The sequence below is a fragment of the Dromaius novaehollandiae genome, chromosome 7 (genome assembly GCF_036370855.1).
Source record: "Dromaius novaehollandiae isolate bDroNov1 chromosome 7, bDroNov1.hap1, whole genome shotgun sequence".
Classification (NCBI taxonomy): Eukaryota; Metazoa; Chordata; class Aves; order Casuariiformes; family Dromaiidae; genus Dromaius; species Dromaius novaehollandiae.
Genome location: NC_088104.1, coordinates 6,467,247 through 6,485,823, shown reverse-complemented (window position 1 = coordinate 6,485,823; position 18,577 = coordinate 6,467,247). Strand labels below are relative to the sequence as shown.

The window sequence follows — 18,577 nt, the reverse complement described above, 5'->3', positions numbered from 1 at the left end:
AATGTATGTATTAGTCTGTTTCTAAAGATGGCAAAACTCTTCTGTGCATTACTGAACTGTACTACCTATGTAGAATCTGTTTAAATTAGCTATATTTGATTGGATGACTGGGGATCTATGGAATAAAGAGAAATGATAAAAATAGGACAGCAGCAACTGAAGGGGAGAAGAAACATGGGTCCTGGAACAATGTCTAGTTTTCATTCACTCTGTAATTGTATGACTTTTTTGACTATAATAAAAATGAGTTTGTCCTCAAATTGACATAACAAATAGTGATATGAACACTAACTATAAAACTTATCCTACACTAGGAAATTTACCTGCTACATTAGCTAAATTAAAAATATTTAAGTTTTAGAAATGTTAAAATAATCAGTGCCAACCAGCTTGATATTAAGAATTACTGTTTAAGTTTTAATACAACTTTAACCAGAAGATTACAAGCAGCATCTTGATACATAACTGAACTTGTATGCATGTATGCAATCAGAGGTACCTTCCAAACACAGGAGCTCAACTGAATGTTGACTATGGAAAGGCAAGCATTCCATTTTCTTTTATTAAACATTCAATACTCTTTCCCTTAGTTTAGTTATTGTTTGAGAAAATTTAGTTACGTTTAAAAATTATAACTAGCAAGTTAAATGAATACAGCATCCTCCAAAGAAAATTCTGAAGAGCTGCTAAAAAGGCAAGGGAAGTTACTTAATACATTCTTGGAGCAGTAATGTTAATATATCTATTGATACATGAATTTACACAAACTATTAGCAGGTACAGAAAAGCTTGCAAGACATTTCCAGAAGCTGTCAAAAGTACTTCTTGCTTGGACCTTTGTAGGTAGCAGTACGCTACTAATGCATTTGGTGCATATACTGCAATGCTAGTAATAACTATGACTCAATTTTTTGAGGAACTATTCTATATATAATTTATGTGGCTGACATGGAGATAAAAATGATGGAAATTTGATGCTGTCCTGGAATTAACTTTCAAAAAAAAATCTGTGGAAATAAATAATTTTGGGTTTAAATTAAAATAAAGCTAATAAATACAGGAATTCCATGAAATATTTTTGAAAGAGAGATCTTCATAGTCTAAGACATATTTCAGTATGAACTGAACTCAGTATTTCAATTCAAAATGACCATGTCAGTTCAGCCTCCCACCCCCAAAAAAGACAGAAAGACAGAAAGACAGTCAATTGTATATTACACAACTAACTAAAATGTGACAAGGGAAATGACACTCCTTTGTAGGCTACACTTTCTTAACTTTTTCCTTAGTAATATAAATAATGTTATCAACCACCTGAATGCTGGCTGCTTTATATCTTGGTAAGACTGGCAGGATCAATGAGCATTTAATTACTGCTATTTTCCTCTCCATTCCTACAGCTGCCAAGTCAAGTTTCAATAACAATGAAGGCTGAAGTTTGGGGGGAAAGGACATCTTTGAAAGTTTTGCCTGGTAAGGGAAAGAGATACAATAATGCAGAGGGTAAGAAGGCCTGTATCTTCCCACAGAAAGATATCCCATTACTTTGCTAGCAAAAGATACTGCTCTCCTAAATTCTTGTAGAAATGTTAATTTGTGGATTGGGGTTTTCTCAAGAGATAGTTTTGTGGCATAGTATTAAAAAATAATAAAAAATAAAAAATAAACACAGAGATATGAATCTTCCCTACCTTCACTGAAGATACACATTTCTACCAGGCAGGGAAATAATTACTAACCTGTGGTCTTCTCATCTTCCTAACCTTTCTTAAACATTCTGAACACATCCGAAACCTATAAAACTCAAGGCTGAAATATCTAAAGGATGTTTTACAACTGAACTCCTTCCTACATTATCTATCGATTCTTCTCTTTTTTCCCCCCCTTTCTCTTATTTCAAGTGCAATAATTCAATCAATTCCTCCAACTTATATTTTAATGACATTTTATTAATAGCTGCTTTGTGGTGGCAGTGGATTATTTGAATGTAAGACTTCAGACAACAGCTCAGTGGTATCTTTAAGGATGCATTAATGTAAACAGAGAAATTGTTTCCTCACCTCTAAAAATGAATCTTAATATTGTTATCTATTATTTCATCTACCTCCTTATGTGCATACTTATCTTTTGAGATAAATAAAATTGGGAACTACAGAGTCAGAAACCATTATGTGAAATTTTCATTAAAACCAAAAAATACCAAACTGAGCAAAAAAACAACTTCTCTCTCAATAGCTGTATTAAATATTATTCTGTCAAGGGTTCTGCATTTACCCTTCCCCATAGCAAATGTCAAATGCTGGATCTCAGCTGCAATCCAGCTACTCTCTCCAAATACTGCAGAATAGTTGATTACATTTTTGCCCATTTCTAGCATCGGTTGAAAGTAATGGGTTTTATTTATGTAAGCCTTATTAGTACCGAAGCATGCTCCAGAAAAGTTTCATCTGTTACACTGAGTCCCCACAAACTTCATGAGGGCTTTTTGTTCCTTTTGGTGTAAGTAACAAGTGAAAACTCTGTGTATATGCATAAAGGTGCACAGCAAGTACATTATATACATGTTGAGGAAAATTACACTGCAAATGAACCATTATGTTGAAAAGGTTTGGTCTGCCCTTCTACTCAGAAGATTTTTATCAGAATTCCATTTACTTTACAGCAAGGTCCTTTTTAAAAAAAACACCAAAACACCAAAAAAAACAAAAAAAAAACCAAAAAAAACAAAAAAAACCAAAAAAACCAAAAAAACCAAAAAAACCAAAAAAAACCAAAAAAACCAAAAAACCAAAAAAACCAAAAAAACCAAAAAAAACAAAAACCAAAAAAAAACAAAACAAAAAAACAAAAAAACAAAAACAAAAAAAACAAAAAACAAAAAAACAAAAACAAAAAAAACAAAAAAAACAAAAAAACCAAAAAAACAAAAAACCAAAAAAACAAAAAACCAAAAAACCAAAAAACAAAAAACCAAAAAAACAAAAAACAAAAAAAACAAAAAAACAAAAAAACAAAAAAAACCAAAAAAACCAAAAAAAGAAAAAAAAACAAAAAAAAAACAAAAAAACAAAAAAACAAAAAAAACAAAAAAAACAAAAAAAACAAAAAAACAAAAAAACCAAAAAACCAAAAAACCAAAAAACCCCAAAAAACCCAAAAAAACCCAAAAAAACCCAAAAAAACCCAAAAAAACCCAAAAAAAACAAAAAAAACAAAAAAAACCCAAAAAAACCAAAAAAACCAAAAAAACAAAAAAAACCAAAAAAAAACAAAAAAAACAAAAAAAAACAAAAAAAACAAAAAAAACAAAAAAACCAAAAAAAACCAAAAAAAACACCAAAAAAAACCCAAAAAAAACCCAAAAAAAAACCAAAAAAACCCAAAAAAACCCCAAAAAAAACCCCAAAAAAACCCAAAAAAAACAGCATTATTCCAGAGGAGCACAGCTGTTCTGACACACTAAGGACAAAAATACAAAAATTATTTTAGCCAGATCCTGAGTGGTTATCTACTCTGAAGAACAGGATCAATCCTAAACTGTTAGCAGGTACTGCCAGGCAACCAGCCGTGTTATATGAATACAGCTGTAGTGATTTGTGGCAAAGGCTATTATGCAGAAAATGAAAACAGTTACTGTTTTCACCTTCATTCTTAAATACATTCTGCTGCAATGTTCTAGTCTGGAGGATACACAGATCACTACGCCTACACTCTAATAAAGGAAAGTGTGGTAAAAATCCAAATGACACTTTGCATGACTGGTATCAATCCAGCCTTACTGAGAAGCTAGAAGAATTGTTCACTACCAGGCCTGAAGATTCCTTTGAACACAGAGGCTGTTTTCCTGAAGATATTGAGATACTCACTTGATTGAATTTGGAGAAAATAAGCAACACAGTCTTTGGCTTTGTGGGCAGGTAGCTGCTCAAATTTTTACGACTTTCATAAACACAATATGGCTTCGTTTTAGCATGGTAAGTGTAGCAGCTAAGCCCACCAAGTCTTGTTTATATGCCTTTTTTCAGGAAGGCCATTTCATATTTCTCAGTGACAAAAAGATGGGAACTCTTTCCCGAATTTACTGGTTCTGTTTTACTTGCACCTTTGCTAGCAATAGTTTTGTAGCTGGAAGGGGACATAACATCCTCTATTCTTGTTAATGCTTCAATATAGTCCTCGCTCTTGTCAAACAGATGGATGAAGATAGACCTGATTTTACGATAACTTTTTTTTTTTATTAAACTTATATGCCTCATCTAACATAGTTTTCAGTTATCCTAAAAATCTTCTGGTTGTTGTCGTGGGATATTATACAATATTGGAATTCATGACCATCAAGGATTACACTGTTCTACTATTTCATCACCACACTAAGCTTTTCATTTGCTAGTTTGATTTCCTTGGATTTGGTGGAAACTTAAGTAGTATTCAACAGATTGAAGCATGATTCCAAGTGTTGTCTAAACTTCAGCTGAAATGATTTCCTCAGAAAATGAAAACTGTTGTGCAAAGAGAATACAGCATTTCACATAGACAGAGACTCATGAAAGGATCTCACCATAAGAAAAGAATAACATTTTCTTCAAACTGTGTTAAATTTCAGTAAAATATTTTTCAACATCCTTTTGGGGTTTATTAAATGATTACATATTAAAGTGAATGCCTCAATTTCTTTAAGAGCTTCAGTGCTAGCATGCAGACTTTAGAAGAAATGCAATTAGCAACAGTCATGTTACCCTTTTTCTGGGTGTACTGCAATAGATCTTGGCTGGTCCAAGCCCTGGGATATAATTACATATCGGAATGAGCCGTTGAGCCTGGCAACTTCAATTAAGTTGAAGCCATGGTCTGTCCAATATATGTTACCTAGGAAAAATACCATGAAGTTATTGAAAAAAGAAGAAGAAAAAAAACCCCAGAAAATGCTACCTGGAAAGTGTTTAAATCTTAAATGCATAAGTTAGGACCAGAAAGTAATTGATGTATTTTAAATTATACGTATTTTGTATTTGCAATTTGTAGTAATACTCAAGCTTCTGTTTTAAAGTATAAATCTGTATTTGTGGATCGTCAAATTTGAGACTATCTGTCTAAGTAAGAAATAGTATCCAAGACATTTAAACAATTTTTTCTGTTGGTAGTAAATTTACAAAAAACAGTGTGGATATCTTCAAAGAAAAAAATCTAGACATTTGGTATATTAGAAATTAGAGCTGAAAGCAAACCACAGTATTTAGCCTAGCGCTGGAAATGCAGGACTGCACTGTCATAAAACATGATCATTCCTGAAAAACAAAGGCCTACCTGCTATCCAATCCACTGCAATGCCTTCAACTCTTCCCAAACCATTGGTAACAATGTCTTCTTTCCACGTTTGGTCTCGTTTAGATCTGCTAATTTTGTTGAAGCCCATGTCTGTCCAATATATTGTATCATTTCCTATGAAATACATAACAAGGATTTTTGGATTCAGTTACTTTAGTCCAAATGTGTACATTAACAACTGTAAAAACTGCCAGTTAAGACTGTATTAATATGCTACAGAACTAACAGATGAATGGTATCAAGAGTATCATCTTCAGTTCCTCATTTTTTCCCCTTTTTGTTTAAAAATAATTAAATCAGAGTACTAGGTTTTCTCCTGACCGGTCTCATAGCGTGAGAGTGCAAACCCACTTGCACTGGCCATTTAAACTAATTAGGCAGACTGTGACTTTGGAGTGGCCAAAGCACAGACATGCATTCCTTTCTGTTGCCATACTGTGAGAGAAGTAACGCTGGCAAAGAGATGGGGCAAACAAGGTCATGCCATCTTTAAGGCAGAATTCACTCAATTTCCATTGTCAGAGCTCTGAGAAACGACACAGCCATGCTGCAATCCACAGTGACATTCTGGTTTCCGAGCGGAAACCAGGGGCAGACCTCCAGAGTGAGCTATTTCCTCTGGGAAAGACGGTAGCTGATGGAGATCAATAATATCTGTTCCTTCTTTATCTTTTCATACTGTATGTATCTGCTATTAATTTTGTAAATATATGTTTATGAAATAATGAAAGAAAAAGTAAAACTAACACACATAATGGTCAATTCCAAGCCCAAAACAGTATGGTAAGCTCAACAACTCTGGCCAAACCACCTCAAAACAGTTTTTGAGAAATTGTATTTGGAACAAATGCCATACAATGAGATAAGTGACAGATTCTGACTTCATGTATCCACAACAAATAGTTAGATCACATACTGGAGCCATGTATTTTGCTAGTAATTCCAAATGGGTAAGAAAACTACACAGTCCCTAATACTAACTGCACATACATTCAACACTAAGGTATTAATATGTGCAATTGTGTGCACTTATACCAAACGCTTTTCAGTGGGATGTAAGATATATAGAATTATTTAGAAGGGAAATGACTTTATGAAGTCTTCTCTACATCTGCAAGTACATTGTTAATAATAAAAAGGGATGTTTATATTAGGTTTACCAACTGGACAAAATCTTCTACTAGAGAAATTTATGTATTCCCTATTCCAGTTTAATTCATCTTTATAAAAACAAACCACTTTGTATTCATACTATGACCATTTAACAGTCAGGCACATGAGCAACAACCCACCTAACAGGAGTACCGCTAAGCAACTCAGATATGAGAATACAGAGATTTCTGTGATTTCAATTCCACAAACACATCTTGATGTGTATAACCCAGCTGACTTTGCAGTAGTATTTCCCATAGAGAAGACTCAAATGACTATTTCTTAAAATAGTGTTTTTCAGTAATCCAAAAATGCAAACTGAACTATGTGCATGGGTTACCAGACAATCCTATGCTAAAGAGATAATACCAACTTAAAAAATTGTATTTCTATTTAAAATATATCATTATTCATAGCAACCACCAAAAGAATTTCTAAAATACTAATTTGCTTTCTATAAAATGCATTATTTTGTGAAATCTTAAGTTTACTCTGCTAAATATATATATTTATATATATATAAAATATATAGAGAGAGTAAACTTTGCTAAATATATATATTTTTCCTTAATACACAATATACCTTACCTGAATATAAACAGGTAGAATGCAACTAACAGTTATGCACACAGACAAAAAGGAATCGGAAGACAGAAAGCCATAGACATGTACAGATATAATGCCAAAACTATAAAAACAGTTTCCAACAGTAAAAGCAAACACATTTTTTAAGACAAATGTTGGGGGGAATAGTATTTCAAAATCAATAAAAGTCCATTTTGATTTACGTGGTAGTGTTCTCGTAAAATGTCCAGAATTTCTAAGCAGAAAGTATCTGTTCTAGAAAAACAAATTATGCAAGTAGTTTTGGGACTGAAACTAATCGGCAAAACTCAAGTTGTATTTACTGTGTCAGAGGAAATAATACCTCTAGCATAAAAAGAACAATTGTTAAAAGAGTAGTTAATGTATCTTCACATTACACATGGAAGTAAATAATACCTTATGCTACACAAACTATACTGACGCATTAACTGGACCAATAGAACAGAATATAAAAACTCATTAGACAATTTCGGAAAGAAGTTTCTAATTTTCAGAAATTTTACTCCCATAGGTTCTCAAAAATTGAGAACATCAAAGAAAGCATCAAAGTACAGAATGGATGGACTGAGCAAAATCTTTCCTTACACACTCAAAATACTGAAATCTTTTTCTATATTGATATATGTGGATCAAAAAGTTGTTTACTCACTATTTGTATACTTGGAGCAATATATGTACAGTGTATTGTACCCATGAGAGAGATGGTCTGATTACATATTTAGTTGAGGTATTCCTCCCTATTTTAAGACCAGATTTTACACTGTACACGGTATTTGATTCAGCAATGGGATATATGAATCCAAAACTAAAATCAGACCACTTCTCTTCCCTCCAGAACTACATGTTTATTTAAGAAAAATCTTCTCTTTTTTCTAATTCATTAATAAAATGAGCAGTTCAAAACTGAAATTCATGCCAACTTGTGCAATACAGGCACATCCCATTAACTGTCAAAGATGCATTCCTGGAAAGTACAGAAGTTAGTAACGCAAAAGACAGTGAAGCGATTAATTTAACAGAGGGGCACATATGCAGGGCCTTTAGAAATGCAAAAAAATTAAATACATAGGGAAAGTATGTGCAGCGTAGAAGATGGGAGAAGCAGTGGAGGGATCACTAGAATCGTCACCTGAAGGAGAGATGAACTTTTTAAGAAGTATCACTGTTCTGGGAGGTCTCAGACAATTCATCTGTGAGCCCAAAAGCTGACCATCTTTTGGTGCAAGGTTCTTGCTATATCTTTCTGGAAGTTACACTTTCATTATTGATGGTGTCTTCCTGAAGATCAATCAAATCAAGGACAAAGGATGGAAAAACAAGGTAATGATCAGGTGTTCAGTTTCACAGACGAAAGCTGCTGAGATCCTCCTAAACAGTGATCTGTTCTGAGCAGCCAGCCTCTCTTCCAGGTGACGATCAAGCTCTTGCTTCTACATTTGTCACACCATAGATACTTGTCCCTGTGTATTTAAATTGTGTTCATTTCTGAAGCCCCTGCATGCATCTCTCTGCTACAGTAAATCTTACAGGAAAAACTGCTTCATATCTCTCCGTCTCATCCATGAAATGGACAATGATTAGCAGAGCAGGATATTAAACAACTGGCAATGTAACTATGAAACAGCAGATTGAGAAGCAGCAGATAAAGGGATATTCCTCCATCATTTTCCCTGCAGGAGCCAAAAGCTTCAAAGAAATTGTCTATCATGATCTTGTCAAATCCAGTTCTGCGGACAAACTCATTTTATTACGACTGATAGCAGTTGCTTCATCATACATTCCCTCTACAACCCTTTTATCTGATAAGTGACTGATTAGCTTTGGGTTTCTCAAGATAAACAACTGCTGCACACTGAGTCCTTCAGTGTTGTTTCCTTTTTCTTCTTCTTAGACTATTGCAGTTGTGAAGATGCATTTTATTTCTTCAAATTGCACTTCATGATCTACCAGCTCTTAGCCTGCAATGCACTCTGACTGCTTATTCCTTCTCTTTGCTGTTGGCTGAACCTTCAGACTCATTTCAGGTTTAACAGACAAGATATTTATTCAACAGAGAATGCGAGGAACCAAGTAACTGAGGCCAGAAGAAATGAGTATAATAAAAGACATTTCAAGTAATATTCCCAATTTGGCAATGGATTCTCAGAACTCTATTATAAACAATACCACCTTTCTGGTCTTTTCAATGACAAGTAAAAATAATAAATCTGCCTAATAGTCCATGAGAAATTAACAGGATTAACAACTGACCATTGTTCCAAAAAGTCCAGGAATTAGCGCTTTAGAAAAAACAGCTGAGAAGCTCAGAGACCAAACAAAAAGTCTCTTTCTAATATCATACTTAAGAGAGATGAGAAAGTCTGATCAGTATTGCAAGCAGAAATTCATAAAGCATGTGCTGTATGCTTCTAGAAAGTACCCCTAAAGGTAAACGCTAGCAGGATGAGTACGCAGTCCATGAAGAACAAACATTCTACCTTCAATTTTGCAACTGATGGCACTTTCCTCCCTTCGTCCATGCCACTTTCCTACTGCACAATTCTTCAAAACAGACTGGCCATCTCAGATGTGTCATACTATTAAAAGAACTGGTATATGACTTTCAGTAGCTTTATATGAGTCATATATAATAATGTATTTTACATATATAAGACTATTACATGTTAGTAGGACTTGATTAATTAATAAAGAACAAATTGTTTTAAGATAAATATTAGAAGATTCAAACTGCTCATGATTTATATTTGTTTCTAGTATTTTGCAAAATACAAATGAATGAAAACCTTAGTTGGTAATTTTTCTAGAATAATAAATCACTGACAGCAATAGAATTTTATATAAATAATGCATGCAGTCTTGAAAAATAAAGTCAAATCTCCCACTAGTACACTGATATTAAACCTCAGTAAGCACAATTTAAATGCTCATATTGTATAACTACATGCCTCACTCGCCTTGGTATCCTGAATTAAATTTTCATTAAACATAACAATAACATACATTCCATTTGAGATTTTGATATAATTTTTCAAAGATGATCCAAGGAAAAGAAAAAAAATTCTTTTTCTGAAGTACTGACAAAGGTTATTTATTTACAGCAATACCAAACTTTTCATTCACTATTCACTATGCATTACTTTGGAGAGTATTTTTTTTGATTTGCAGGTCCTTTATATAAAAAAAAGAGTGAGAGACTCTTGTGCTGTACAGTGTGAAAGTATCCACTAAATTAACTTTTACTAAACAATAACAATCCCTGTGGGTTTCAAATACAGCTAGTACTACAAAATTTGCTGAGTTTCAGATTGCATTTGGACACAGATGGTGTGATCCAAATGACATATCTTTCTCATTTTATGAGACAGCAATTTTTATGGGCTCCTTTCTGCTAATAATTGAAGTTCCCTGTGTCTTAATAGAACGTAACATTCTCAGTGGGATTCAACCACTGGACGCATGCCACGCAGAACATTGCTAATGGGAACTCAGATAAAGCAATTGGCCTTTATTTTGTTACACAGTCTGTTCAACTTGTAAAAGTGAACACTGCAAGTCTAATGAGATACTGCACAGGTCTGTGTCAATGCTGTCTCAGTCAAGTAGTACTATTAATATAATAATGGTACAAACTTATTTTATTTTCCAAAATATTGGAAGTTATTGAAAATCAACAGAATGGAGATGAAAATTCCGTTCAGCATCTGGTCTCTGAAGTTATCTCTGGTTTCAGAAGCCTTCAATGTCTATTTAAAGACTGCTGGAATATGAAATGAAAAGAATTGATACCTAGACATGGCAGTTACCATGAAATGGGAAACATCAATCTATAACTTCATGCAGCTTCTAAAAGCATTTTGCTGAGTGGAGAGCTTTAAAACAATGAACTCCCACTGACTCCTACAGTTCTCAGGCAGCTTATCAGCAAACATTGATGAATTCCAGTTAATGTGTTAGTATTTTGCCAATAAAATCGTGTAATTCAAGATTTGACACGCAAAGTACTAGTTCCCCTTTTGCTAGGCCTTACCAGCTTAGTCTGTAGTTGTTTACAATGCTTATTTTAGCTAAGGAGTAAAATTTATTGTTCTTTCACTTATCCACACCTGTACATACACTGCAGACACAAAGGGCTGGAGGCAGAATGATAGCATGAGTAAGAGGGGAGAAGAAATCGCAGCCAATGTGTGGAAAAGTATGTGATAATGGCTCTGGGTTCCCAGCTCTCACTAAGTTCAGCAAAACTCAGTAAAGGATTGGAAAGACCCCATTTTTGACAGAGGCAAAATCTTGCAAATCTTTTCTTTTAATCCCTTTTCTGAAATCAACTATTGCAGAAGTGAAAGGGGCTCAACAGTAACATTGTGTTCTGTCAAAACTATCAAAAACTCTCACTATTACTGCATCTTTATGGAGACTCTTCAGAATAATGAAAACATTCATGTAACTGCTCCACATTGTTGTACAAGTAACTCCCTTAAAAAGACAGAGATGTTAATACTCTTTAGGCAATATGTACCCTTTAAATTGGGAGGAGCTAGGACAGACTGTCTCAATAAACACGATCACTTTCTTGGAGATACAGTTCTACCCATCAATTTGAAGAACATGGTTTTGCAAATAACCATATTGTTCTCATTTCTTCAAAGGAGAGTCCTTGATGTCTTAAAGAGCCCCATGTAATTGTCTGTCATCCAGATTCTCCTCTAATCAGACCAAGTTTAATCACAGAGTCCCCCCCACTATGTGAAATAATTATTTCAAGAAATGCAAACCAGGTACTAAGGTAAAAAGTATGGTTAGATTCCTGAAGCAATGTCAAAAGAAAAACACAACAGGCATTTTCCTGATGTACTAGGTAGTCATCTTTGGCAATGGGGCAGAATCAATTCCAGTATCTTTAACAATATAGAAACAAAAGGGATTAGGATCACACTTAGGTTTATAAACCTATGTCTTAGATAAACATGCAGCCCCTGCTCCCCATCAGCATCTAAGAAAATTCAAAGGTCAAAACTATTCTTTTATTGCTTTAATGAGTATTTAGAAATATCGATATCTCAAGGGAGAAGAAAGGTGCCTTTATATTGCTGTTCTAGCCCCTTTCACATCTGCAAAAAAACCTACCATAACTCTTTGAGCAAGATACGACACACCAGTAGCACATGTTAATGTATTTTAGCCACTTAGTGTACCTAATCATTTTTGAGAGTAGAACAGAATTAGGAAATGTTTCATATTTAAGAAGGAAAAGCAAGCTACAGTTACTAAAAAACAATATAAAAACAAGATGCAATCTGAAATCATGTCCATTTGCTTTCTGAATTGCATTTTATGAACAATGGTTTTAGGAACGAATTCAGAAAATTCAAGGTAAAATACCAAAATGAGAAAAATAATTGTTTAAGCTGAAATGCAACAGAAGGCTGTACTTCAAATTATTATGATACAGCATCCCCTTGTGATTTCACTGCTACAGAAGATTTACATTAATGTTCATCAATACATTTGTCACTGTCAATTGTGTATATATTTCCTGTGCTGTAGCTGATTATAATGCATGTTAACGGATCTCACCAAATTTCTTTTTATTTCAGATCTCATTTTTCCAAAAAGCTAAAAATATTAGTATGTGCATCTTTTTATTCCAAAGTATAAATCTGATATTGACTAGAGAAGTCTGAATAGAACTCTCCAAAATAAGAGCTGGTATATCCCCAGAAAACCCAATTAAATTGTCTTAGTACTGTCAGTAAAGAACTTGCATAGGTAGCACTTCCCTATTATCTTGTATTTTCCACAAACAGGTGAAATCAGATGTATCATAGACTTTCTCATCTAAGGTATTTGTATAAACACATTGGCTTTTAAGTGAACTCTGTGACTGACCTAACTACTGTATAACAAAAGCTCTGAAGATTAGCTGTCTCTGACTCAAAAGCAAAATATACAGCTAGGAAGGCACTGTGAAATGTTAAGTGAACTTGTAAGTTTGCTAGGCAGAGTAGATGTAAATGAGCATCAGCAAAGAAAGTAGGCAAAAGACAGAGAGCACGGTAATGTGTTTCATTTCTCACCTGTTTTAACAAAACTTCAGCAATATTTGGAATCAAACAGAACAAGCGGAACAAGGTCTGTTTTAAATATGATGGCATATACTAACATATACTTAAGCAAAAACTTACAATTTCTCAATGCTGAATTCTCAGAATTTATTTCAAAATGACAAACAATGGAGCGTGACAAAATATCTGTGCATTTCAGGAGACTAATGCCTATTCTTCTATAATGTAGATCACCTAAAATGCTATTTCATAGGAAATTTGTCAGGCTATCTCAACTAAAAACTGTCTCATATTTATACACTGCACTAGAAATGTACGTAGTGTACCTAAGATAGAAATTCATGTTCTTCAGACCATTACAACATATGCTCCTGAGAGGAAGATACAGCTACAGAGTTGGATTGTACTGTTGGTTCAGTTGCTGAACTTTACTAGACAAGAAGACTGTCCCTATCAGCTGTCCAACCCACCTGCTAGGCACAATCTATGTAACCAAGAACATTCAGAGAAAAAATGTCATGAAAGGAACAATCTATTTTCAATGAAGAAAGAACTAGTGAAGCCTACTTTTCTATAGATTTATGACCATTTTCTCTAAAAGCTCCAATTTCCTACTCATGTTCCCAGTGATATCTCCACTGAAAAGAGCCTAGCCTGCTGCTAGTGTGATTTACATATATATAAGAGATATTACTGTTTTACAAATATAGGTAATAAATGTTTTTCTATTTACTGTAAGTAATATAATTCCATATTAAGTTAAGGTGTTCTACTGTTCTGTTGCTTAATGTAATTTTAACATTTAATCTATAATACTACATATTTTCAAAACACGTTTGTACTACCTCAATCTGATATAAAGTTACAAGTTATTTTTGTTTTGAATATCATTTCATTTGATTTCAATCACAGTACAGTCAGACCTTAAACCTACTCACAGAAGGCATAATTTTAAGACTTGGTATACAGAAGACCAGCACCACAAGCACTAACCACGCAGAAAGAATCTATTTTGTTTCTATTCCTTAACATATTAAAGGAAGTAGATTATGGAAAAGCTCTGTCCCTACAAATGTAGATTACAGAAATGTAACAAGTTTATGAAATAAATTTGCAAAATACATTCATAGTTTTATCTCTTAAACTCAGCTTATAGTATTTTTTGAAGTCCTTACCTCAATAGGAAACATTTGTTGATTGTATTTCTTAATTAAACAGCCTAAATTCAAAGTATCTATTTTACTGTATCCTTCATCAATAGCTAGAGTTTAACATTGTAACACACAATCAACTTCCATTGGCTTTATATGTAGTTGTAGTTACTCAGAAGTTTTGAAAACTAGGTTCTTATTTCATTTATAGAATTTACCATATTTATAGCAAACTATGCATAATATTTACCTGCATGGAAGTCTATGCCTACAGCAAATGAAACTCCAGATATAGGCATTAAAGTATCCATTTTATCATTTGGATCAAGAGGAATTCCTCTAATTCCTTCATGAACAGAATACATAAGAAATGATTCAATACCTATGGGAAAATCAGATAGTTAATGAGAGCAAAATAGAGTATTTCCTAATTAAAATGAACTGAGAAACTAACAAGCACTGGACATTCTTTTCCAGCACTGGTTTGCAGCTTTCCAGGATAACACTCTCAACTGGATGAGGCAGCAATTCCATGTAGTGATAAATAATAGCAAATTTACACAACTATAAGGCACGGTAAGATGATGCTTGACTTATATTATTCTGTATTACTGAGGCAAAAATTAAGACTTTGGATGTAAGCTATGTTTTTATTTTTTTTCTGCTTAAATAGACCTTACTGTATATTCAGTTCTGTATAATAAGAGAATATACCCAATCTTTCAGATACTGTAGACTATAACTTAGTTTTAGGATAAGGTATGTGGCCTTGAAATTATACAGGCAATGATGGGTCAGACAGTCTGTTTTTTCTGTCTACATTAAAAAAAAAATAGTGTGAAAAATGTTCCTTAGAATTTCCCACAAATTTGTGGAAGCTATGCAGAACTACAAGAAATTAAAAGCTAAACTGAAATTCCATCTTAACCACAACAGACATTTGTCTGCTCCGGCTGTAATCAAGTATAGTATGTAACATTATTTAAATTAAAATTAATAAAAATGGATTATTTATTCATTTCTTTAAGTATTCCTATAAATCTGAAGTCAGCTAAAGCAAAAATTGAAAAGTATTATACCTTTACATGCCATGCGGTTTTTTTGAAGGTTGTATCCCACTGTACAAACACAAGTTCTAGTGGTTTCTGATGTTGGTAAACAAAGCTGGGAACATCCACCATTCTTTAACTGACAGGAATTACTACCTATAACATGACAAGGAAGAAGAGACAAGAGCAAACATAATTGGAACAGTGTAATTCTTACGAAAACACGTTAGTATCAATATATTAACAATTTTTCAAAAGGTAATCCCAGTACATCAGTTATTGTATCTAACAAGCACAGAGAAGGCTTCTGAACTGGGAGAAATTTAGGAGTGAAAAACCTAGCAATTGTATAATGGGAAAACATGGTGTGATTTCAATTGCAAGAGAAAAGTGTAAAATCCCTGCTAGCCCTTGCAGAGCGCTGGACAATCCCAATTTGTTTCAGAAGAGTTAGTAGTCCAAAATAGTGAAAACCATCACTTTCAAGGGAAACATGACATTATGTTCCACAAATAAACTATAACACAGGAAAATATTTCTAATTCAATCTAATAGCAAGTTTACTGCAGGCAAAATGCTGTGGATTTTAGCTGATGTTTTACTGGTGCAGTCAACCAACTGTCATCACTACTCTCACATGCAATAAACCTGAATTTGAATGTAAGATTTGAACTTTGTTTTAAGAAATAGCTGTTACAGTTAATAGTATGATTGGAATTTGTTTACCAAATGCAAAGTGCTACCTGATGCAAGTACTAGAACCCTCTGGCCTCCCAGGATATACCCTGACCACTGACACTTGTCTAAAAATACTTCAGGACTGTTAAAGTTAGTAGGAATCTCTCACTAGGTGAATATGCTTATAAACAAGCTGTGTGTACAGAGATGAAGGGCATGTACGGCTCTCCAATGAGGAGAAGAATGCAGCACACTTCTTGTACTTGTCTGTATTCCCAAACAAGTCCCAAAACTCATAGTTTCGTAGCACAGATGACAATGTCTCTCTCCATCTGTTGGAGTAAAAACATAATGTGTCTTTGCAGGGTTAAGCATCATCATCTGAATTGTGATTTTCAGAGCAAAGACAGATATGCCATGCAGTCTAAATTTCTAAGTCTGGTTTTGAGTTCACAGGGACATTTAGTTAAGAAGAGGGTGGGAGGAAGCCAGATGCCTTTTGCCTAACAGTGCTCCAGAAGATCTTATCTGTATATTTTTATCCAAGCATCCTGAATGCAAACAGTATTCAGATGCAACTGTTGAACTTTCATCAATGTAATGACAACTTTTTTCAAGCTAGTAGGCTTTCATGAAGTATGTAGAAAGTTTTGTATTCTCCATGATGTAAGTGCAGCTATTACTCAGTTACACAACATGCTTTTGCCTACGTTTGTGAACAAGCCTGTAGATGATCTACTAGGCAAAAGACACAGCAGAACTCCTTTGTATATAAATAATTTCTTATAGGTATTAAATCTAAAATGATTTCTATTAATTTAGGTCAGAATTGGTGTTTTTTTTCTTTTTGGATTTAGAGTCTCACTGTGTTAACTAGCACTAGGATCACAGAAATGTATTTGGTCATTCGCTGACTTAGCCATGCACCCAAGTATGGATATGTCTTAATGACGGATTTTTCTTAAGTGAAATGTACCCATTGTCCACCATTTTCTGAGTATATTCAGCACCACACACAGACCAAGAAATAGGATCCTGAATTTGTAATGAGAGTGCCTTGTGAGCATATTCTTCATGCTAGCTATATGGACAGATGCCTGTGAAACAATACTGGGTATCTAACAAAGGAATAACTGAAGTCCAAAATACTAAAGCCCAAAGTCAAATGTGTATTAATAAAAATATATATTAAATTTTCCTCCCTACCTAAAAGCAGGCTAATGAGATGTTTAGACTACTCATTGTCCAACAGATGTCAGACAGCTTAGCTCCATCCTGTCCCTTTAGAAACTTCTCCTCAAAATGAAATAATTAGTTTAATGTAGATCATATCCTCATCACTTTCGGTACAACAATCACTACTTGGAAAGCTGCTGGAATCAGAAATAATCTCTCTTTCTAAACAATCTGTGTTTTTGTCTCTAATCATCTCCAAATTCACATAACAGTGTACATGACCCCAAACTACACTTCTTCATATTAACTTGGTTCCCACTTTGCCAAAAAACTTTTGAGAGTATTAGCATCATTCCCCTATTTTTTCTGCTGTCTAACTCCTGATTTATGCTACTGTCACTTCTGGGATTTAGATTAATTAAAGTGTCTTAAAATAATGAGATAATTTAGAATATTAGTGACTTCTCAGATAACACTTCATTTATTTAAACTTTCAGTAATTTGGTAAGAAGTGCACACATTAATCAGTTTTTGTTTTGCCTAAAAATTTTCAACTTTGACATTCCATAAGAACACCAACCTGAACTATACTGAAACCTGGTATTCTGAATCAATTACCCTATTTTATTCAATAATTTATTCAATAATATTTTATTATTGAATTACAATAAAATAAGTATTATTTCAGTCTATAATACTGGAAAAGGTAACATGCAATCCAAAAGCTCATTAAACATGGCTAAAACTGAACATACCTTGCTGTGCTGCTTTATCGTACACTTTCATATGTACAACACCTGAAGTTCTGTTTCGCAGGACAGTTGGGTTTCTTCCATCTTTTTTGTTGCAGGTACCCATCTGAGCTAAATTCTGGTCTGCCCACCAGAGTTTTTTATCTGTAAAATTTCCAAGTTTTATGAACTAAGAGGATCACTTTAGCAAATTATGTATGCTTGAAACCTGAGGGAAAAAAGACTTCTGAGCTTAATTCTCAGATCAACTATAATGAAAACTGTTCCAAGAACCAAGAATATTTCTTATTTTGAAAAGAGGAATTTCAGAGTTATAATTTTACTTTTTTCTTTTTACATATTAGTTTTTACATACATCTTTAAGTGAAAAGCTGTGAATGATATCCAAAATTACAGAACCTTATTCACAGATCAGATGCTTCATGTTCAGGCTTTGCCATATGCATTCGTTATGTGTGTACAGATGACAGGGACTCACATTCCAGGTTTTCAGTACTTGGTCTGCATGTCCAAATTAATAAGTATGACAAACAGTATATAAAAAAAATTAAGAAACATGTCACTTGTGTTAAAGAAATTACTGAGACTACCAAATTATGAAACTTTTCATCATGATCTACATGAGA

At 33.7% G+C, this 18,577-nt stretch overlaps 1 protein-coding gene across 1 annotated transcript in view; it reads right to left on the bottom strand.

The window, feature by feature from the left end:
- LRP1B (LDL receptor related protein 1B) overlaps positions 1-18,577 on the bottom strand; it is a 750,266-nt gene that overhangs the window by 190,884 nt on the left and 540,805 nt on the right. Inside the window, exons 33-37 of the mRNA XM_064515494.1 lie at positions 17,955-18,095; positions 15,376-15,501; positions 14,547-14,678; positions 5,305-5,439; positions 4,737-4,866 (exon numbers count right to left, since the gene is read on the bottom strand). Of these exons, the coding sequence (XP_064371564.1) occupies positions 4,737-4,866; positions 5,305-5,439; positions 14,547-14,678; positions 15,376-15,501; positions 17,955-18,095 (664 nt within the window). The remainder of the gene's footprint in view (positions 1-4,736; positions 4,867-5,304; positions 5,440-14,546; positions 14,679-15,375; positions 15,502-17,954; positions 18,096-18,577) is intronic.